General features: G+C 38.7%; 1 protein-coding gene across 5 annotated transcripts in view; it reads left to right on the forward strand.

Moving 5' to 3' along the window:
* Positions 1-24,822, forward strand: part of asmtl (acetylserotonin O-methyltransferase-like) — an 80,216-nt gene that overhangs the window by 15,630 nt on the left and 39,764 nt on the right. For all 5 annotated transcript variants that reach the window (XR_013295981.1, XR_013295982.1, XM_077580453.1 and 2 more), the window contains exon 15: positions 12,350-12,393. Coding sequence is in view for 3 of the 5 variants with exons in the window: in XM_077580453.1 (XP_077436579.1) it covers positions 12,350-12,375 (26 nt within the window). In the remaining 2 variants the exon portion in view is untranslated. The remainder of the gene's footprint in view (positions 1-12,349; positions 12,394-24,822) is intronic.

Raw genomic sequence — 24,822 nt, forward strand, 5'->3', positions numbered from 1 at the left:
ATGAATAATCCAAAACAGAGACAAGAACAAAAAAGGTCAATGAAATGCATTTAATTCCAAATATTCTGATTTATTCTTCAAACACAAAGACAGTGTTTTTTCCTATGTATTTTATATTAAAAAACAAAAAAAGACCAAGATGCTGGCAGTGTCAATTGAAAAGTGCATATAGCATATCCTAACTTTACGTTGTTGTTTTTTCGAAGCTTTTAATCAAAAAGAAAATATTAATAAAAAATCACAATATTTGAAGTTATATGCTTTTCATTGGACATATTTGTTTCATCACATATTTTTTAAGTTGAATGTTTTTCACAAAAAACGGCAAATGCCAATTAAGGACAGTTTGTATGACATTTAGTGAGCATTATGACACAAAAATATATTTCTTGTGTATATTTTTTTCTTACATATTATATATTTTCTTATAAAATATATTTCTTATATATTTTAGTGCAGATCCAGATAAAAGTCGTGCTTTTTTTTTATTCATTTTTTTTTCTATTTAAAAAAAAAAGTATTTCGTTTTGGTCATTTTCATGTAATTTCCTAGTGAATCCTGTTGAAGGCAATTCAGACACACACAGTGTTTCCTTACTTTGTTTCCAGTAAAATAACATATTTGGCTCCTCCCTCTCACGGAACAACACAACCACTACTATGCATTTGTGAGCTGAGCAAACAGCTGCCTGATGAATAAGTTAGGTCGTCTAAATATGGCTGCAAGTCATGTATCTTTAAAAAGTATTTAATAATGGTAATCAAGATAATCAACAGCGTAGCAATTACATCTTTACACTTTCCCTTTTTAATTATGGATCATGAGGAAAGGCTGCGGTGGCGGTCTCAGGTGGATTGTTCGTCTTAAGTGTTTACGAACTCAAAAGCGGAGCGACTACTCACAAAATAGCAACGTTGGCGGAGTTGCTATGATTTATTTATTGATGCATGTATCGTTCATTATCATAAAGGCCTCCGGTCATGCGTGCAAAACCGCCATCTCGCGCACACAAGTCGAGAAATAGCATTCCGCGCTAGGAATCCGACGTCACTTTCCCCCAAGCTACTGCCGATAAACGTAAGATGTAAGTTGTTTTCCTTCCTTCGCTCTGGGTTTATTTTAAATATGTCAAATCTTTGCCAGCGTGCTGCAGGAGGAAGAGGCGGAACCCATGCTCAGTGCACCTGCTCTCACATCCTCTCCAAAGCTTGCGAGTGAGTTCCCGACACGGGCGATGTGCTGTCGCGAGCTCACGAGCGGGTGGAAACTCAAAATGAACCCTGCAGAGGCCTTTCTTTGCTCTGTTCAATTATTTAGACTCAAAAGAAGATGAGGAGGAGAGAGCGGCGGTTTTGAGTGAATCACATATTTATCCAGCTTCATCTTTGCCAAATAGCCGCCAAATGGAAACAAATACCTTCAATGGAACACTCATGTTTGCTTTGAGCCGCACAGTTCATTTTGGGAAAGTAGGCGAAGAGCGCGATATCTCTACTGATTACTTCAGCTCCTCCCTCATTCCTTAAACATGCATGTTAGGTTCATTTAAGACTTAATTGTCCGTAGGTGCGAAAGTGAGTGTGAAGGGCTGGCGACTTAGCCATGGTGTAACCTGCCTTACGCCCAAAGTCAGCTGACATATGTTCCAGCTAATAGAAAATGCGATAGATGGATGTAAACTGACGTATAGTATGAGGTGTGATCGATGCAACGGACCAACATCTGGTATGAAATGTAATGACTGACATATGGACTGACCATTGACCAATGAACAGTAAGTCCATACATTTGCTATACACGCCGTCCTCCTTAGGGTGACGGGTGGGCTTGAGTCTATGCCAGCTGACTTTGGGCCAGAGTGCGAAGTTGGTGCTTTGAGTGATGCCGTGTAACTTGCAGGTTGTCTTACATATTATGATTGACATGTAGAGTTACCCATGTAGCATGAGTGACAATGGCGATTCACTGATGTTGTGTAATGGGTTCAATGGTGGGAAGTAACAAGTATAAATACTTTGTTACTGTATTGATGTCGATTTTGCAGTTATCTCTACTTGAGTATTTATTTCTAGCGACTTTATTCACTTTTACTCCCTAAATTTGAAGAGCGTACCTCTACTTTCTTCTCCTTTTTTTTGACAAAATGGGCTTGTGAGAGGGATCTCAGAGGTCCACTTTTTAGTTTTATTCCACGATTATTATTTGTTGTGTTGGCATGAACAAACCTTCAATATTTTTAGAGCGGAGCGACGCGTTTTGAGAAACTCTGTGCTTGCCACACCGTCATCCTCTCCGTTGACTGAGTATTATTGAGTGTCCAATTGGGGAAAGTCTGTCTGCACCCCCCAGCCCCCGTTTCCATGTAGTTTCTGGTTGGAATTCTACTCACTCCATACTTTTTTCTTAGTTTTTTCCAATACTGGAATCTCTGTTAGTTTTTTCACTCTTGGTAGAACTACATGATATAAATATGAGTCAACCACAGTTAACTCATTCACTGCCATTGATGGCTATAAACGCCAACAATTCATTGTAACTATTTCTATTAGTTTGACATTGTTTTTCCACTTTTGTTAACAAGAGTATGAAAACCTAGAATTGTTTTTATTGCACATTTAAGACAGATATGAAATTTGTGATTAATCGCGAGTTAACTAGTGAAGTCATGCAATTAATTACGCTCAAAAAATTTAATTGCCTGACGCTCCGAATTTTCTTTTCTTTAAAAATATTCACTGACATTGACGGCTATAAACATCAAAAATTCATTTGAACTATTTCTTTTAGTTTAATATTTTTTCTCCCCACTTTTGTTAAGAGTATGAAAACCTAGAATTTTTGTATTGTACATTACTTGTTGTATTGTACACCTGTGTGTTAACTAGTCATGTGATTAATTACAATTCAAAAAAGAAGAAAAACTGGCGGGGCACAGAGAAACATTGTGAGGAAAGGGACCCAGGACACAGTTAAGATCTTGTTTGATTGAGATCTTGGTGCATAAAAAAACAGATAGCAGTAGAGAATTTCTTGACGCGAATGCATTGTCTTGTGACAGCCTAAAAAAAGAAAAGTCACACTTTTATTACTATTAGCAAATTTAGCCATTTTTAATGTTGTGCTCATTCAGTACATGTTGTCAGTTCAATCCTGACTGTCATGTTAAAATTCAGCTTAGCAAAGCTGTGTCGGGTGGTTTATTTTTTTCCTCTTCGTAAGAACACTGCAAGCGTGTATAATAATTGACATGCAGATGGAACAATGTAGAGTTACTGATGTAACAGGCCAGACTTGTATTGCGTGTATCAAGTGGCATGTGGAAATATCGATGAAGTGTTACGTTACTGCGCTTTGTGGAATGATTGATGTAGATTGAAAAATAAAGAGTGATTAATGTACCTGACCAATCACTGCAGCATTGATCAAATTCCATGTACCGGTACACACTTTGTGCCTTAATTAACTAGTCTACATTTCACTCATTACATGACCTAGTGATTGGTCTTGTTCATCTTAATTGGTCGGTCTACATGGCAAACGTTACGCACAGACAGATTAATTAATTCCTTGCATCCATCACACTTCATTGTTCTGTTCATTCTTCATGTCAGTCTTTACATGACACTCACTAACAGATCGGTTTTGGTCAGTCTATCAGTCATTACATGCGGCACCTGGAATTAGTTGGTTGCATCGGCCAAAATTTGTAGGTCATTCGACATGACAGTAATTACATACAGCACCAGTGATTGGTGGCTCGATCCCTCAATCTTCATTGGTCAATTTAGTTGCACCGGCAACTATGTGAGAAAACTCTCAACTTTGTATTTCCACCGAGCCTGATGTTTGCCTTTACATGATCACCGTCAAGAAGAGAAGGCAAAAACAAACTCCACTGTAGCTGTCAACATTTCCTCCCCGTCTGATCGTCTCTTTTACAAGTGCCTCGCAGCATGTAAACACAAACGCATGCACAATAGACACACCGCAACAAAAACCTGTACGCCCACGTGCACGCACGCCACAATTTCCTATGCTGGGAAACCTGTCAGACACTCACAAAGAAAACAGCAAATTTATTTATTTCTCTGAGTTCAGAGTAATTACAGGCATTACGGTGGCGCGTGGCGGTGACGTCTCTTTATACCATCAGGTGTCAAGGGTGCGCCGTGCAGAGAGGTGGAAGCGAGGAGACGTGACTCCTTCCCTCTGTCTCATCTCTAATTCAATTAAATAGGTGAGTACTTCCTCCCTCGCTCCCCCTTCCTTCACCTAAAGAGGGAGGTGACAAATGTGAATCTCAGAATGCTATAAAATAACAGCATCTAGCGTAATAACCTTTGAATTCATTACCTCAAACATGTCAACATCATTCAAAATTTAAAAAGTACTTGTACAGTATTCCAATGATGATAGTCAAAAATCTTTGACACAGTCATCCTTGCATTACAATGATCCACAATTGGCCAGGTATGTCACTTATGCTTCAATGGTCAGTCAACATGACAATCATTACACACAGCCCTACTGACTAGGGGTGTGAATTGCGATTCGATCCGTATCACGATTCATAAGTCACAATTCGATTCGATACCGCTTAATCCTGATACAAAGCTATAAATCAATTATTGCCATTTTTAAAAACTCAAATTTAGAAACTACTAATTAGTAAACTTGTACATGCACACTGTAAGATTTGTATGAAAATATAATTCAAGCTTATAACTGTGAGCCACTGTATTTATTAACAAACGGGTTGCAATCTGTTTCATGTTTGAACAGCATTGAAATCAAATTTTAAGGTTTAACGTTCCATTAATATAACATTCTTCAAATCAAGTGTGAACCCTAACCATAAGCAAGACATTTGTTGAATATTTCCATCAAAAACTGATGTTTAAAAATTGATTCAGCTGCATATTGAATCGATACGAGAATTGTGCGGTGTAATATCGCGATATATTGCAGAATCTATTTTTTTTAACACCCCTACTACTGACAGTTGCATCAATCAAGTTTCATTGGTTCATCTACATGTCAGTATTTAGCGCCAGTGATTCCACATTGTTGTTTTTCTGGCACTTTTTTTCTTCCTTCATTCAGATGGATCCAACTTCTTCCTCGTGTATGTGACGTAATCATCTAAAAAAAAACATTAATTAAAAGCTCATTCATTGTGTATGTGGTGAGGGGCAAGGGCCACGCAATGGAGCGTTGCTGGGCGGCACGGCAAGGCGCCCAGAATTGGGAAATATTCTATAGAGCCTCCAATTGGGGAGGAGCCGGGCAGAGTGTCTTTGTGTTATTTACAAGTAATGACATGTTTAAACTATCCAAATACTACCGAAAATCTACTGAAATTCAAACAGAATTTGCTTCTCCCACTGGTCGCTAATTCAGTGGAGGCTGGTGTTTGGGGATCTCACCCTGCTTCATCTGTCTTTCCTTCCTTTTTTTAATCTTTCCTCTGGTCTCTTTAGGTCTCCCTAATTTGTTGGAATTTAGATATTTCTGGGGTTGGTGAAAGAGTCTGATTTTGTAACTCTCTGGGTAGTAGGTGATGTCTGGTTGGTGCTGGATTTCACTTTGTTTCATATTTTTTTTCTTTGATCCTTCCTCTGGTCTCCTGACACGGTATGGTATTTTTAACAGGTGAATTATGAGCACAAGCTCACACGCACGCACGCACTTACACACACCAAAAAGAGAGCTATGATGATCACGTTGATTGAAAATACATACATAAATAAATAATAATAATTTTAAAAAAGTCAAAATGCACAAAGCCATTAATTTTTTTTTCTGCTGATCGTGTCGTCATCCTCTTCCTTAAACTGAGTCAGGGCTTTCTTTTGCAGCAATGAACTATACATCTTGATGTAGAGTCTAACAAGCGGCAACATTTCTGTTTCTACTTCCAAATATGGGCTCACTGTAAACTGGTAGTTTCGCGTTGCCATGTGACTCCTTCACAATGAGTGAGTGCAGTGTGAAAAGGGCTTAATAGTGGCTTGATCGTCCCTTGAATTTTAAATACACAGTTTCCTGAGGCAAAGAAAATTCCTTTTATGATCGAAGTACTTGAGTACAAATTCCATTTTTCAATACATAAAACACACATTACAAGGTACTGGTTGTAGGTCAGTCATGCTTCATGGCTAACTCCGCAGGCCAATCAGTAAGTGGTCATCGTAACTCATGCTTCATTGGTTGTTTTATTTGTCAGTCATTACTGGCAGGACCTGTGATTGGTCTATTGCATCTTCAAGTGCAGTGTCAAAAGCGTTAAGGCACCTGGTGATGATTATTATTATTTTTTTAATGAGTACCTCCTTGACATTGTCACTCAAAACTCTGTTATTATTTTTTGGAGATGCATTATTTGTTGGTACAGCGGCCAGTGAGTGTCCATTAAGTGTCACCAATGGGAGCCTCAACCCTCAGCATCAGTTCACCGCAAACAACAGATTAGCCTCCCCTTTAAATTATAGATTCCGGAACAATCTGGAATCATGTTCATTAAAGACAATGAAAAGTGGAGGGAAGAAAAGAAGAAAAATCAGCACATAAATATTTCTTCCAAGCAAATCACGAGACAAGTCAACCACTCCCTCCGAGTGAAGGGTGGGGTTGCGGGTGCGCCCGTGCCCCCTTGACTGCAGACATGCAGGAGACACATGCGTCGACGTCGACCGTGACGGCTGTTAGCTCCTCCTGAAAGCTGCCGCTACTCGCCGTGGAAAAGCGATGGCGGGCGCGCTTGGATGACACATTATTATCCTTTAATCTCGGCGCTCAGCTCGTGGAGCATCAAATTGAAATATCCTGAACAGATGTAAAAACACATGTGGGCCCGGGCGCGCAAGCTGTGCTGCGCTTTGTTTCATCTCGCTGTGATGTGAGCCTTAAGGAGAAAGCTTTTTAAAATTTCATCATTATTCAAAAGGATAATTAATACGTACCCCCAGGCTTTGATTATGCGATACCCAGTGTGTACTGCCGCTGCTGTTGCCATAATGAGCCACTCATCATCAGCGCGCTCTGCCTCCCTGAGCCTCCCCAGCAAACATACAGTTTGCATAAGGTACTTAAGATTCTGCACAGGAACCTTGGTGTGTGCGCGCGAGAGCGTATATGCACCTGCTATGTTTATATGAAACCGCTTGTATGCATGCGAGGTGCGACTCCCTCATCTCATTTGCAGTTCAGCGTACAATCACGCTAGTTGTTGCAGTTTGTTTACAAGAGGACCCCTGTAAGGCTGCCTGCACAAAACTGGGCCCTCTATGCACAGGCACACCTTCACACCCCTCCCTCCCAAGCGCACCCCCACGTGGTGCTCAAGCGGCGGTTGGAGACTGACGGGCCGTGGAAGGGCAATTTTGTAACGAGGGCCTCGAGGATAAACAGTAAGCAGGTTTAAGGGTGACTCTCACGTCATTGGTCAGTCTATAAGTTACTTGTCATTAATTACTCCATTGCGTCATTCACTATTCATTGGACAGTCACAGATAACACCAGATTGGTCACTGATTAGTCTACATGTCAGTCAATGCACATAGAAACAGATATTGGTCGAGTACATCCCTCGCTTTTCTTTGGTTAATCTGTATATATTGTATATCATTACAAACAGCACCGGGGTCATCAAACTCTTCATTGGTTAGTCCATTTGTCTATCATTACAAACAGCACCAGTGATTGTTCGATTACACCCATCACTTTTTATGTAGGTGTCAGGTGGTTAAAATTTTTAATCGTAATTAATCGCACGACTTCAATAGGTAACTCACGATTCATCACAAATTTCATATCTGTTATAAATTAAATAATTAAAGATTTCATGCTCTTAACCTAAAAGTGGAAAAAAAAGGTTAAACTAATCGAAATATGGCTGCATATTTTAGTCATTGATGCAGTAATTTTATAATGATTTATAAAATTTAGTTCAAATTAAAAAGAGTGTTAAAAAACGAGTGTGATATTGATTTGTGTTGAGGTCATTTTTCTGCCACAAGATGGCATAATTGCATTTGTAAGATGTTGGCGACAGCGCTTTTTTTTTTCATATTAAGAGCTATCTAATCTTTAACATGAAGTAACTTGTGAAATTCTGCAATTTTTTTAAATTGTATAATACAACTTAACCCCAGTCTCCACAAACATATGCATTATTATTAAATTTCTTACTGCTAATTTTTGACATGGACAAGTCTGCTGTGTTGCGACTGGAATTCCCCAGTACAGGCTTTCCAAGGAAGGGGCGGTCATTAATCGCGCGTTAAAAAAAATTGTGCTGTTAAAGGAACTGTAAATTAACTCAAAATTACCACACACATTTGGACACCCCTACTTTTTATTGTTCAGTCTACATATCAATAATTACAGACTAACCAGTGATTATTCAGTATATAGCTTTTATTCATTAGTCAATCATCAGTTAAAAAAGAAAAAACACAGGACGATATAGATTTGTAGACTAGATGATTTTTTTTCTTTTCTTAGCCAAGTGGTTGGTCAGTTAAATTACTCACTCTTTATTGGTCTGTTTACAAGTCAGTCATTACAGACATCACCAGTGATTAGTCGTTTTACATCCCTCAGTAATAATTGGTCAATTGCATATGCCTTTTGTCATTGGTCGGTCTATATGTCAGTCATTCCGGACAACATCTGTATTTGGTCTGTTACATCCCTCAGCAGTCATTGGTTAGTCTACTGTACAAGAGAATCATTACAGACAGGATTGGTTGGTAACATCACTCATGCTTCTCTTCCTGTCAATCAGTTCGCACAACGGCTGTCATTGGTCAGTTGCATCTCCCTGGATAGTGTCAAAAGCGTGGATGGGATACCAAGAGACAGGCTAGTATGCGAATAGACACGCAACGATGCTTAATTATTAGCCTAGAACCCTGCTGGTCCACCAGCTCCCGCCTCCCTTGGCAGTTTGGGAGTGACAGGCCGTGGAAGGATATGGAGAGGTCACTCCTAATGACAGCTGTCAATTAGAATACCTCACCGCTAAGCATCAAGCAGGCTTATGGACCACAAGTCAGTAAGTCCATATGTTGGTGGGGGGAAATATTTAGGGGGTTAATCTTTCATCCTTGACCCTTCAAAAGGTTGTCCACTTCCAAGCTACTTCTGTTGACACATAATAGGACACCAGTGTCACACAGGCACAACCTCCTCTGACATTCTATTCCCTGAATGACACTCTTCGTCTTTCTTTGCAGCAGGGGGGTAAAAAAGAGGATGTCATTTGGGATTTTCCCCGTTGCCCAAGATAGCCAGCGATGGCACTTTAGCCCGCAAGGAATTTTAGCATGTTCACTCGGCATTGAAGTGACATGCCAGAGGGGCGCCGTGACATGCAGACATCAAGGGCGGACTTGGGCAACTCCTCCAACCTAGAATCCAATTCCATGCCTGACACTGTGTGGAATTAGCTTAGGACAGGTGAGTGATAGCTTCCCTGGGTGGCAAACGGACACGAGTCAGATCAGAGTTAAAGATCCTGATCAATTAGATTTAAGGATGGTTTAAAGAGGGAATTCCCAAACTTGCGGTTGGTACCCAAAATGAGTCTTGGGTCATCAACTGTCCAAAAATTCTAAACTACCTGTATTGATATGTACTGTGTGACTATTGATTTTGATTGAGCAACCCTTCTAGGTAAAGTCTTCAGATGTGTCTGGTTAAAGAGCTTATAGAGGCAATTACTGATCAATACATGTCCTGAAGCTTAAAATACATTATACATGCATTGCTCCCAGTAGATTTTAGTGTCGATGAAATTATTATGTCTGGTTTGATCATGTTTATTAACTCATTTAATCAGGCTTCATGGTTAATTCTATGTGCCAATCGTTACACACAGCACCAATGAATGGTCACTTAAATTATAAATCATATTTTAGAGAATTTGTGTGTTAAATGTTTTGGACTTTTTATTAGAATCAGGGTCTGATATTTAAATTTTTGACGGGTGGTCTTTTTCAGCCACCCCGAGCCAAGTTGTGGTAGCGTTGTCAGAACCAGTACTGGCTTGATATATTGATAATATTATATGTTAAGTTTTAGTGATTATTTCATATCATCAATCTTTTCTTGCTTTCCTTTCAATTTTGCGTCTTGTCTTTTGAGTAACTGCTAAATTGAGACGAACCCCCTCCCTCCATGCCCTACGATCCCTATGGTCAGCAGGTGTCAATCAAAATCCGGCCCAAACAAAAGTAGCCTTACATTCATACAACAATTACGACCGGCCTGAAATATAGATTCTTGCCTCGAAGCTGCGCCACTCGTCATTCACGGGGGCCAGCGGGGTCCTGCCATGGGAAGCAATTATCGCTAGATGCCAGCTGACAGCCTGATTCAGTTTCCAGCGCCATGATGCCTCTCATCCCCGGGCTTTCTCTAGGCAAATAGCATCCTCATCCCTCAAATCAAACCTCTTTGCCACTATTGGCTCCAATCAGAGAAAGGGAGATGGTTCTCTTTGTTTCGCGGGACAATGCAATGGGAAGAAGGTGGATGGAACAATGAAGAGGTGCTTTGATTTTTGATTTTTTTTCAAGCAACTGCTCCCTTACTCATAGGGAGACGTCTTTGTAAAAGGCGGGTGAAAACATAATTTATAAGACCGTTGCACAGAAAATCATTAATATTTAATTATTATTTTTTTTTTTTTTACAAAAGCTAAAAACAGCCCTTTAAAATCTGAATAGGTTTAGAGCACATGTGTTAAGATCCGGTCGCCTCGAGGGTCTGCATATTTTCGAGGTTTCTCTACTCCAACACACCTGATTCAATGATCAGGATAATTATCAGGCTCCTGCAGAGCTTGCTGATGAGCTTGAATATGAATCAGCTGTGTTGAACGTGGGAAACCTCTAAAACATGCAGGACTCAGGCCCTTGAAGACCGGACTTTGACACCACTAATTTAGAGTGAATCCCCTCTCTATGCCTTAAACATTCATTACATGTTGAATCATGAAAAGTTGAAATAATCGGCAATTGCCAAGGTATATCTGAAGCATGCTCATAATTCAGGTTTTGTCTAGTAACATTGAGCAAAAATAAAATAAAAAATCAACCAAACAACGGCTTATAATGCAAAAAAAACTCATAAGTTAAGCTTTTTGTAAGCAAGTTTATTAAAGTTAATGAAATAACAAAAATTTAAAGAGAAAAACACATTTTTGTTCATGAAAAAAACAAACAAACAGTGTTTAAAAAAAAAAGATAACTGAAACGTAACTGAAATACATGAGCTTTTGGGGTTGATCTTAAGTTACAATTTATTTCAGTATTACTGTTCGTCTGTATGGAAGAAGGAAGGTCGAACAGTTTTTTTTTAAATTATTTATATATATATATATATATATATATATATATATATATATATATATATAATTATCTTGCACTCAACAAATACTATAGATTAAAAAATAAATTAAAACTAATACTAAAACTAAAACAAAGCACTTTGGAATAAATAAAAATGAAAAAACCCGCTATAAGAACTAATTTAACCTGACTGAATTTAAAAAACTTAAGTCAAAATGAAATAAAAACCAAATATAATGAAACATCCAAAACTATTACAACCCTGCTTGTAAGCGAATGTTCCACTTACCGGTACTAGTTTATCAATAGAAAAAGATCCCAGATTAATGGGATGGCTTAAGAGTGCAAATACAAGATGAATAGGGATAAATGAATGGAAACGGTACAATTAATTGCTATAAAAGTCAACCAGTCATTTGCCACTTTGCTCATTAGTTGAAAAAACACACGAAGGCAAAGTTCAGTTGGATGCTTTAATCACTTTAATTAATGCACATTGTTGTGTGTTCTCTTCTTGCTCATGGGCTTGCTCACTCGCTCCCTGTGTACCTATATTAGTGAAGTAATAAATAAATGAGCACACACGCACACACGCGCTGCCATCGACTAATTATCATGCAAATACAGCAGCAACAAAGCGTGCTGGGACTGTTAATCTGTGCCGCGTCGCTGGCCAAATTCCCCAAAGTGCCTCACAATTGTCCACCGTGCAATTAAGAGGATGGAGCACGGAAGGAAGGGCTGTCACTTGAATTCTCTCTTTTTGGCTGGGCCATCCTAAAATAAACTTTAAATGTCAAAAGCTACTTCTTTTACTATACAGATAAATGGTAATGCAACATTTTGGGTTGTTGAGACTGTATGCAGGGTTTAAGATTAGACCTGTTCTAATAATCATTTGTGTGGCCCTTTTCCTACAGTCTGGTGCTTTTTATTGTCTTGTTCTGTCAGATTTTAAGAATAAAACGGTGATGTATTCTTTATTTTCTAGGTCTACTTGGACCCATAAGGCTGTAGAGCCCATTTCGTCTCCAGGTAAATTTTGGTTTTGATTTCTTGGTTGACGAGTGTGTGTTGTTGTTATTTGCACAGGTGAAGTACTCACACTCTGTTTACTGTGTAAAAAAAAGTACTCATTCAACTCCTGTAAGTCTCAGAAATGTACCTAAATTCACAAGTAATTTAATTATATACTACCTGTATATGAATTTTGATAATTTGGCAAAATGAAAAAAAGGGTCTCTACTATCTGCACACGAAATAGTTTCCCCTTGTATATTGACTTGTATTGTTCTTGTACTGAAAAAAAAAAGAATCATGTCACATGTTTCATGTTTACGAGTTGACTTGTCTTTTATGCTATCAAAACATGTTCCCATAACTTTGCAAACGTCAGCTTAATATCAACTAGGGTTGTAACGGTTCACAGAAGTCACAGTTCGGTACACACTTCGGTTTTGGAGTCACGGTTCGGTACGAATTCGGTATAACAGGAAAACGCAACAAAAATTTAAAAACAATTATTGGTTACTTTTCATTTATTTTTAGCAGACAGTGGTGCAAATAACAGATTGCACAACATACACTACTCTCAAAAAGTTAGGGATATTTAGCTTTCCGGTGAAATTTCAGGACAAATCTAAAATGCATTCAAACCTTTACAGGTGAACTTAATGTGACATTCTCTAAGCTTTTGAATCACCCGTGCATCCTTCTACTTAAATGTCTTACTTTCATGATATGATATCACTGTAACATGAACTTTACAATTTCCATAAATTTTCACCTTAAAGCCAAATATCTAAAAAATGTTGTGAGTAGTGTAGTGTCATTTATAACTTTTAGAACTATACCTAAAGCCTGGTTCACACGGCAGGAGAATTTGTCAGATTGCAGCCCCAAATCTCCCCTCCCGACAATCGTAAGGACGCTCCAACATCCCAAAAATAATCTTAACGGATATTCCTGCCATGTACTTACAGTACACAGCAAAAAGCTCAGTGATGAATTGACTCTCACAGAGTTGATTTCAACACTTGTTCAGAGTTTATATGGCTCCACAATTTCCATAGTCAAATTAACACTTGTAAAATAGCTAACACTGGGAGAGAGTACATTTTTAACTCACTAAGCAGAGTTACTTAACACTACAGGAGTAGACATTTAACTCTCCTCAGACACTCATAAAAGATGACTCCTAAAAGATTTACCACAACGGGGATCGAACCAGCGATCTCCGGCAACGTAGGTAGTAACCTTAACCATTAAACTAAACAGGCACACAAAGGTGCTTAGTGGTTTGGGTGTAATAACTAAATTTAACCTGTAAGTTGTATTTGTTTTGTTTTTTAAAAAACTTTTTTTTTTCGAGGCATTAACTACTCGCCGAAAATGTGGTTACGTCAACATCGGCCCGTCACGGACGAAAGCTTCCGCGTTTAGCGAAACTCTGACTTTTTTTTTTAAAGCGAAGCCTTGGAAAAAGTACACGGGCAGATTTTTTTTCTTCGAGGCTTCGTTCTCCTCGTCGAAAATAAGAAAGCGCATTCGCCGAAATTTCAACTTTAACTTTAACACCTCTTTTGAGGAGAGTAAAGTAGGCTATGTTAACGTTGACCACAGTCAGACTGAAAATTAATTCATTAACTAGTTTTGTCTTTCAAGACTGTCAGTATTTCCCAGTGATACTTGTCTCTCTCAAACTGGAGACGAGCAGATGAAAGGCGGAGCCAATCTAACACTCTGCGGAGGTTAGATTTAGATTGAACTCTAGGCGATCAACTCTGTGAAATAAAACCTTCTCTACACACAATTTAATTCTGAAAACATTACAATTACACTATGGGAGTTAAAATGAACTCCCACAAATTTAACTCTGCAATTTTTACACCATTTTTTTCAGATTTGACATAATTTTTAGGACCCGAGCAGTGAACACTGATTAAAGGCTTCACATTTGACAGGGGCTAACTTCCCTTAATACAGATGTGCTAACCAATTACTACTGTGCAGCCATCCATTATTTCCAATGGAGAAAACTCTTTCTAAAGTCGAACAAATCAGAGGTTAATTAGCATTCCAGAGCATATTGTTCCACTTTACTTAAGTAATAACATAACATGAAATACCATAAAAAGGGGGACCTTACTTAAAATCCTAATCCAATTGGATTCATCCTAAAGCTCAAAGATTTCACATCAAAAGAAAGAACCAATTTTATGTTTTAGTTTTATGTTTTGACTTTGTTGGGCAAATATGCCACAAAATAGAACACAAGAGCAAGAGTGTCTTATTCTGAGAATCCGCATTATCATAACGACCTGATTTGCCTGAATCACATCCTTGCTATGGTTGTGGGTGTTGGTTTTCCCATGTGGCTAATGAGCCTGGGCCAGCCGGGTCTCCATGACACCTCTTTTATTTCTCTTACACTAAATGGAGGCAATGATGACCATTTGATTCATCGCCTTGATGTCACAGGGGCACATTGCTATGCCCTCTTTTAATATTTGATTGTTTTCTTCAATAGTGCATCATTTGCTCCAATTCGTCATTGCAGCCTTTCATTTGAAGCTGCGTTAATGTGGATGTTATGATTATCGGACTCTTGTTCCCCTTTGATGGCCCCTTTTTTCCTTTTTCTTGACCCAATTTTGGCCAAAAACTTTTGTCACTTAACTTTTGCATATTTTTACTCATTTGCTGTGCTCTGAAAAGGAAATAACAAAATGTATCCAAGTGTTTGTTTGTATCCTTTAATTAATGCTGTAAACAGAGCAGGGGTCTTTGGGGGAAAATCACACTATGATAGCTGGGGAAGGGCATAATATTTGATTAATTTGATTGTTAGGAAGTCAATGAGAAATTAATCAAATATCAACAAAATGGAGTGCATTACTTGGCTGCAAGGAGACATGCTGTTGATTCTCTATTTCAACTAGTTTGCTATTTAAAGGGGGACATCATGATGGGATGTTGAACACAATGGCAACTGCTTGCAGCAGTATGCATTTGCTCTTTGAAACACTGGCATGGAAATGGTTGTTAAGAACAGAAAAGTGTCTCCCATTAAAATGGATTTGCTACTACAAAGAAGACAATATATTACATGTTTAAACTGATGAACATTGTTGTATTTATGGTTGCAGTACAAGTAACAAATGACAAATGTAGTGTAAAAAGTGATATTTGCGTGATAAACCTGATTGAAATTAACTCATTCAAACCCATAATAAATATATATATATATATAAATATATATATATACACGTTTTTTTATACTTTGTTCTGCACTCACAGAAACTTATTTATACTTGTTTTATGTTTTTTTTTTATGCTAGAGCACACAGAAGGCTTTGATACAGCTTCTGACATGAAGAGGTTGCTTAAAGCAATGGGAGTTATTACATAAAATGGCCAGCAGAGTATAAGAGATCAGACAGAGCCATGCAACAAGCTCAAGTTGTCACAAGCTCTTTTTCCCAGTGTTTTCAACAAGAATGTGAATAATGATGAAACTTAGATATATTGTAATGCTAATTGCTGCAAAACGGAAACAGATATAAATATACTCTTTTTTTCTGATGAAAGAAGAGAAACTAATCTTTCTTTTGGTAGGTTCCATGTTTTTTTTTATAGCAATGGAACAGAATATTTTGTGGACATAAAACAGTAAAACAGCCAGGAGCAAAGGGAGTTGCTTCAGTGAAAATGGCAGGGAGTGAATGAGTTAATATAGTTCATTTTTGATAATACATTTCTTGTTGTTGAGTTAAAGAGCTTTCGAGATGATCAAAAGATGCCATCAGATCTCAGCACCATGTGTAAAACGGCATCAGCTATCGATATTTTAAAAAAAATGCCCAGGAAAGATTTTTCCACACAGCACCATTTTACAAACTATACACCCGTTAAATTACTTATACAATTCTCAAAAATATTAGAAAAACTGTTCAATATAAGGTTAGATGCATTTTTATTTCAGTACAATTTACTCTCAAAGTCAATATGTATTCAGAAGTAATAGATCGACAGCACATGCAATAATAAAATCAAGTGAAACAATAACAGATGTAAGAGAAAATAAAATATCCAATTGGGGCATATTCATTTACTTAAAAAATAAGTTGACACCAACATGACATTTTGAATGAATGAATGTGAATTTGTATTCAGTTATTTGGCAAGATGAATTAAAAATTCAACATGGGCAAAAACTAATTTCATTTTGCTAAGACATATTCTAACATATTGCTAGTTAGATCAAATTCATATTGGGGCATTCTATGGGAGTGATTAAAAGTTATTTGGAAGCAATTTGTACTGATTGACAATCAATGCTCATCATTCTTGAATATTACTTATGGTGTCACCTAGGGATTGGTATTGAGGCCCATACTATTCATTATACTCTATCCAAAGACAAGATTTTTAATGTTCAGATCGATGAACATTATTGTCTTTATGGATGCAGCATTGAGTTGTCATATTTTTATGTAACTTGTAGCGTGTAAAATGTGATATTGCTTGATAAACGTAAATCTTTGTAATTAAAAGCTTCAGAGATGATCGTAAGATGTCACCATGTTTTAGCACTGTCTTTAAAGCGGTTCACAGCAGCTATCAATTATTTTCAAAATCACCCACAAAAGGCTTTTGCCGCACTGATAGGAAATTAGGATCCAAAACTGTAATTTAAAACAGTTTGTGATATTTTTAATGACATCCATTAAAATTACAGGGATATCACACTCATTATTTTGTATTACTACTTTCTCAACAAATTGCATCAAACTCATGAAATATTTCCCGTGTCTGTTCTGAGGATCATTTGAGCTAGTGTTCAATTAGAGCTGTATCGCGCTGTCTGTCCTTGTTAACGAATCACGGTCATGGACGGGCTAGCAAACTGATGCGGTTACTAATGGTGGACTAATGAATGGGTAGAATTTGGAGTAAAAAAAAATGCAGATCAAAGTTTTGAAGTTTTAAAGGAAATGTCAGATTGTAGATCTGTCGCGTTCGGATTGTATGTGTGTGTGTGTGCGTGTGTGTGTGTGTGTGTGCAGGAACAATGTAAAATCCCTGTTCTGTACTGTATATTAAAAGAAATAGAAAGGATTTAAGACTGTACATTCAGTCAAAGCAGCCATTAGTCTGATTAACATCAATTGGTGTCTGATGTCTGAACTCCAGTGGAGATCGACTAAAAGGTTAACAGCTACTTTCATCAGACACAAAGCGGCAATTGTGTCGTGATTTTGACTTCAAGTAAGTAACTTAAAGTGCTCCGTGTCACTCTGTCTCTCTCCTTCGTTCTTATAGCTTAATCAGTCAGCTGTGAGCAAAGCGCTTGATTGCGCACGACAGGGCAATAACGTGAGAACGAGCATGCGACGGGCCCGTGCATTTGGCAGCGACACAAAGGGAAGCTTAAGTAAGCCGAGACGGTCACAATGCTGTTGGTTCCCTTTGGGCTTCACAAGGCCGAGTGGTGAGTTGTGAGAACCTGCCAGTGCCTTTTAAGGATGATCGTGCGCAACTAGCCACCGACAGCCTTCGGATTCAAACAGAACAACTGCGCAACTAAAGAAACACTGTGTACAGTAGGACGAAAGTACATTTTCATTATTCCAGTGGCGTAACTTTGGTACAAATAGCCGGATGAGGGACAAATGCTTGAACCTCCTATGCTACTGTAAATTAATGTTGGCCATTACCGAGGTACTTGGGAGTGGGTATTTTATTCAAGTATGACTTTATAAATCTCGGGTGGGGTGCTGCTGACTGGTAGCGATGTCAAAACACCAGTAGCACTCTTGCCTCGTATTGCAGCACATTTGAGAAAGTATGGTTTGTTAAAAATTGATTGGTAGGAACTGCAATTGTGCCAGGCTGTCAGTATCAAAGGTTAGTGTAGAGATTCATTTTTGCCTATTAAACTGCCTTTGAAAAGTAGTCTGCTAAGTGTCACGAGTCTACCGGGTACTCGCTGCTAGCTACTAGCTAGTAGCTACTAGCCGCTAACATTGGTGACTGATACGTATACAAATTTAACAAATGACAGTGTAATTAATTAGAATTATTTAATATTAAATTAGTGATTAAATATAATTTTACGGTTGGTGTTGTGTTAATGTTGGTCGCAACAGTTATATGGTGGCAATAATATGAGGTAGGATACCAACTTGAACAGCAATAACAGCCAATGTGAGTCAACCAGGTGATATTCCGCCACCAGCTTGCTATAGTAGTAGTTCTGTCCAATATTTAGATTGTCATTGTTGAATATTTACCATTTCAGTTGGTTGAGTTTTCTTATAGTGAATAAAGTGGGCAGAAAGGTTTGATACACGGCACATTTTTGCAAATTTGAACGCTGGTGAGATGAAAAAGATCTAAAAATGGCTGCATGCTACAATAATTTGTTCTATGCAGCCCCACTAGTCTAAATACGGTACAGCTCAGCTTCAGACAACAGGTGAGCTCTGATTGGTTGTTGCCTGAGGGTTAAGCAAATGTGATATCATCAGCAAGTGGCAAAATGGCCACCACTTGAAATGGATAAAAATGGCTGGATTTTGCTGCATAACTCATAATCCACAAAACTAATATTTATCAGAATGTCATGTTTAGGCTAGTGAGGTCACATATAACATATTATTGTCAAAAAACTTTTAAGGTTGACTTCCCGTTTAAAGAGACAGTGTGTAGAGTTTTAGAATTTAGTGTCACCTAGTAGAGAACTAATAGAATTAGGGATGCACCGAAATTAAAATTTTTGGCCAAAACCGAAAATGAGAAATGCTTGGCCGAAAACTGAAACGCCGGAAAAAAAATTCTGCAATTTTTTTTACTATCATTTAATTTATTATAATTAATTGAAATTATAATATTAGAAAATATGTATTTAGCACTGGCATTTTAACAAAGCACAAGCACAATATAAATTGAAATGTTTTCCACACCACAGACACGTTGGCTAATGGTAGGCTACATTAAACACCAAAGAGCGGGCAGGGTGAGCATTTTAAGGCGGTGCGATTGCACTTTATAGTCAATGTACAGTAGTTTGCACGGGCGGGCACGTATGTGTGTGGTGCGGTGCGGATGTTGTTTGTATTTGGAGCGGGACACGGTGCGGCTCACTTAAAATCCGCACATTCACATATTCACCAACGTTTAAATATAAATAAATACATTTCTTCGCACCAGCCAATCAGCTTCGGGAACCGACTGCAAAGTCACACACAGTGTCCTGCAGGTCTGTAGTCACCCAGAGATAGTGTTTAACTGTTGATAGCAATAGTGCTAGCATTAGCTAACGTATTTAGCACGGCCACCGGAATGCCAGTGAAAAAGTGGAAGTGTCGAATCAAAGGAAAAAAGGAAGGCACTGCAGGAGAAAGAGTGGCTCACCTGTAGTGTAGTACTTGGCAGCGTTCTCTTTTTTCGACCCGCTGAAATGCTGAACAATACTTTACCAAGCGACGCCCCTCTCTTCTCCGGTGTGCGGCACATGGTGAAACGCCAGCCAACATTTAAACATTTGACTCTTGCTGGCAACGTTTTTTTTTTTTTGTTTGCGTCACCACAACAACCTATTTCGGCCATATTATTTTTGCTTTAATTTTATTTCGTCCGAATGCTGCCTATTCTTGCCATTTTCGGACGAATATTCGGTGCATCACTAAATAGAATACAACAACCTAAGTTAGAGGCGCATGCATTCTGAAGGACGAACACTACAGTGCCTCAGAGAGGCAGCACTCTGCAACCCTAACACAAATTATATGTTCGCAAAGTTCTGCTCTTTCGGGTATCCGTAATAGAAAGATGGCAGTAAAAAATGTCAGCAAAATGTAAAGTGTGGCACAACCTATGTAATATAGCAATTAAAAGGCATATGATTATATACAAAAATGTACTTTGATGCCATAGAACATATTTTTGGGGCATATTATTGAAATTAATAGGGGGGGGGTAATTAATGAACATTGTAAAATAAAATAAAAATCACACTTAAGTATACAGCATATATTCCTGTTGAAAATATAACAAAGTTTTAACATCTTGAGGTTGGTTGTTCTTTAATACACCACACATAGCATGTTAATTGTAAATAATCTGCTTTGATTTGCTCAAAAGGGGCGAATCGGGTTCAAAATATCCTGATCACTGTGTGTACCCGGTTTAAGGGATTACACATCTGTCCCAAATACAGTCATGTTCAGGGTTGCAGAGAGCTGGAGCCTATCCCAGCTGACTTTTGGCAAAAGGCGGAATACACCTTGCACTGGTTGCCCATCAGCCACACGACACATTTAGAGACTGACAACCTTTTCATACTCATATTCACACAGTCACTGTGTGGGAACTGAGCAGATGCTACCTGCACCAAAGCCAGGCCAATGTATCACTACATCATCAGTGACTCCTAAACTGCTTTATATTTTGAAGTCTTTCTTTCTTTCTTGTTTTTATGTTATTTTATGTTATACATCCTGGTGGTTAAAATTATATTAATTTTATATGCTAATGTAACATAACCTATGACCTCTACATTTACAGTTTAGGTACCTCTTCTGAACCCCCCCCCCCCCCCCAAAATAACCGCATGATAAGATTCTACACACTTCTCCATTGTCTTAAAATGGGTCTTGATCGGCATCTTTCCATTGCGAGCAGGTTCTGCAGCTTTAACAGTCGCATTAAAACTTGTACAAAGCGACAGCACAAATCCAGGCGGTCGGTGACTAAGAAAGCTTCTAAGTGCCTAAACGCTCGACAACACAAATATGTATCAAACTGCGCAACTCTCGGAGGTGTGTAGCTTGGCGCTTTACGCAGAGGAGAGCATCCAGCGAGCGAGTCGTCTCGATGTCACCGCATTTCATCAGAAATACCCAAGACTCGCCGTCCGTCTGAAGCAAATAGCTCGACTTTATCTCTCGGCAGCCGACGCGGAGGCACGAGGCTTAATAAGCACTCGCTAAATGTGCTAAGCTGCTTTGTAGCTATTCTTTTCTTCCACCCTAGCGATTACTGACTGCAGGCAATGTGTGCTTTCTGTTCCGTTCAGACATAACACAGCGCAGAGCAGTGCAAATAAGAGTTCTTTCTCAATTGGTCCCTCGGTGTCATGCTAGAAAGGATACTTGGACACCAGACGAAAGCAAAAAGGGATTCTTTTTTTCGCTTCTCTTTTTCTAACGTTCTGAAAGTGATAAATCGCAGCATGTACTCTGAGGAGGTTGAGTTTAGTGTTTCTAAGAGGCCCCTGCAGGAAGCTGTGATTCAAAGCGCCGTATGGCTGCAGTGCTCATGAAAATTCATTCTCAAGTACCTATGCAGGGGTCAAACCTAACATTGGGAAATGTTGCCAAAACAAGTACGACACATGAGACATGGGCATACAGAAGGTTTGATGGCATAAAGCAATGGTAGTTATTACAAAAAAATAGCCAGCAGGTGGCAGCAGAGTATAAGAGATCAGACTAGGGCCATGTTGCAACAAGCTCTTTTTCTCAGTGTTTTCAACAGGTTTGTGAATAATGATGAAACTTAGCTATATTCTAAGCTAATTGCTGCAAAACGGAAATAGATACAAATGGGCTATACTGTTTTTTCCTGATGAAAGAAGAGACTCTAATCTTTCTTTTGGTAAGTTTCATGTTTTATAGCAATAGAACACAATATTCTGTGGGCCTTGCAAAATGAGTCAAAATCCAGTGGGTTCTGGGAGTGAGTGAGTTAATATACTTTCATTTTTGATAATACATTTCTTAATTAATATAAGATCCACAATATAAGATCCTAATCCAACAACAAAGAGTTTTAAACAAACAACAAAATCACCACATACTGTATATATATATATATATATATATATTTAGCAATGAACGGGCTCTCTTGCATACAAAATTATAACATTCAGAACTCATTTTGCGCGTTGCACCCCCCCCCCCACACACACACACACACACAAAATGTCCTGCATATCATTCCAAAAAAGTATTAGGCCTAATCGCGTAATATATGTCATTATAAGACTCCGTATAAGCGCAACTAAGTAATGCCTGCTATCTAGTGGTGATTGGCAATATTACAACTTAAAAACTACATTTGGCCCCTGCATTTTCACAGTCTGGCACCCACAGATTCACATAGTTACAGAGTTTTTTCCCCCTTTTTTTCTCCAATATTTTTTCCGTTTTTTTGCCAGTTAGCGTAATACTGTAAAATGTTCAACCAAACCATATCATTTATTTTAACAAAACGGTATTATCCTGATAACGTAATGCAAAATGTTACAGAAATAAGCATAGATGTTACTATATTGGAAAACCTTCAAACAACTAATACTTTAACACACTTGCAACAAACAGAGCATTTAACTACTATACTATCTCTCTAAGGCATAATTATTTCTCCTAGGAAGAATTACTACTTGATGACTATTGGGGGCCTTCTCTGCCTCTTCTTCTTGCTGTAAATTATTCTGCATCACTTGGTGGAGACCTAGCAGCTGCATGATATTGTATAAAGAGTGAACACATAAGAGTTAATAGTATTAAAATTGTCTAACGATAAGATTGTTTTCATTTAGGAATTTTGGCGTTGTAATCAAAGACAATGAGCCACTATGAGTGCAAGGCTGTGGCCTCTCTCACCCTTTTTAGCAACAGCTGGCGGCTCGTACGGCCAACGAGATGAAAAGCACCTCTCTGCAGCTCGCCCGAGTGGTACCGATGGAACCTTTTAAAGAGGCGAATTGCTCCAGTGAGTGAAAACATGGCCAACGCTCAGACTGATGTCATATCCCAGCTGTTGCCTCGGCGTCCGAGCGGGCCTCAGAGCGACGCATTCCGCGCAACACGCGGCTCGCTCAGTGAGGCGCGAGGAGCTTTTTGAAGCGCCGCGCCTCCGACAGCACCCCAGCGACCCGACTGCCAACTAGCGGGTCTCCAAAGGCCCTGCTGGTTAAAAAGGGCCAGACTCAATCAGCACATGCTTAGACGGGTGATGACTCCGCTCCCTTGTGACCGCGAGTCAATCAGTGTTCCCTTGTTTTGCCCTCCATTTTCCGCCCTCCATGACAGGCGGCACTCCCGTGCAGCTGTTGAGCACTTGTACCTGATGTCATCTTAATAGCGCCCGTCCCCCTCTGTTTAGCATCCTTCTCTCAGCACGTGCTCCTTAAGCATTTTTGTTCGATGACATGTTCGCACTTTTTTTACCCGCTCAAACCAACGATTGACCTCTCTCTTTTCATGTGAACGCCATCCGTTTGCTGCCTCGTTCTGTCAAGAGCTGTGATGGCTGGAAAAGGCCGAGAGGTTTTTCGGTTTTGACAGTCAGTGCAGCGAGACCAGTTAAAAGTGTATGTTGTGTGTTAATGAGAGAATACGGGGGAGGCTACCACAGCCAAACAGGTTCCTTGCCCGGGGCGAAAGCAAGAGGTGCAAGCATGTGTAGTCTCTGAGATCCAGAGGTTGAGAAGATGGAAATTGTTTGTTAGCAAGTAACATGTGAAGCACACTCAAAAAGTGGGCTGATTTGAGTGAGATGGGTTGCGAAAAGGGTTGAAAATTTCCTGTAAATATCCATGGGAAGTTAAGATGTGGACATTTTGACAGGTATCATATTAAAGCAAGCTTGTTTAGTCATAAGAACTGTACAAAAATTACCAAATTTGGCAACCCGAGTAGGTAGTTAATGTGAAATGCAGTAGCTCAACTTCCCATAGCTGATGCCGTGTTGTTCTTTCGACCAGTGACCAGAGCCAGTGTGCCATGGCACACAAAATCATCAGGGACACCACCGGAATTTGACATAATTTGGCCAGATTTGTCCTGCTTTAAAATACATATTTATTCATTTAGTGGCATATCATCCACCATGTGTAAACTGGAAATTGGTGTGTAGCCACCAAAGAGGCGTGATTTCTGAGTCTAATGGTGGCACTGATTGTGGAATTAACTTAACCTAACACAGAGGTCAGCAACCTTTACTGCCAAAAGAGAAATTTTTGGCCAAATAAATAACATAAAATGTGTCTGGAGCCGCAAAATTTTTGATCATTATGATGAACGAAACGGTATGTTAGTGTTAGTCTAATGTACTGAGGGCCCAAGAGCTAATTAGAGCTGCACCATAAGAGGAAAAATGCAGCGACCAGAGATTAGAGAGAGATTAATTTTCTTTTACCTTTCGTCTTCCATTTAAAAATAATAATAATAACAATAAATTGTATAATTTTTCAGACTTAGTTTTTCATACATTTATAGACTATTCTGCCTTTCTGTCAAATTTGTGAAATTTTTGCCAATTTTATGAACATATTATGGTCATTTTCTACCTCTCTTCCTTTTTGGACATTTTGTAGTCACTTTTTAGTCATGTTTATTTTATTTATTTATTTTAAAGCTTTTTTATCTACCTTTCATCTCTTAACTCACTTAA

The sequence above is a fragment of the Vanacampus margaritifer genome, chromosome 11 (assembly GCF_051991255.1).
Source record: "Vanacampus margaritifer isolate UIUO_Vmar chromosome 11, RoL_Vmar_1.0, whole genome shotgun sequence".
NCBI classification, from domain to species: Eukaryota; Metazoa; Chordata; class Actinopteri; order Syngnathiformes; family Syngnathidae; genus Vanacampus; species Vanacampus margaritifer.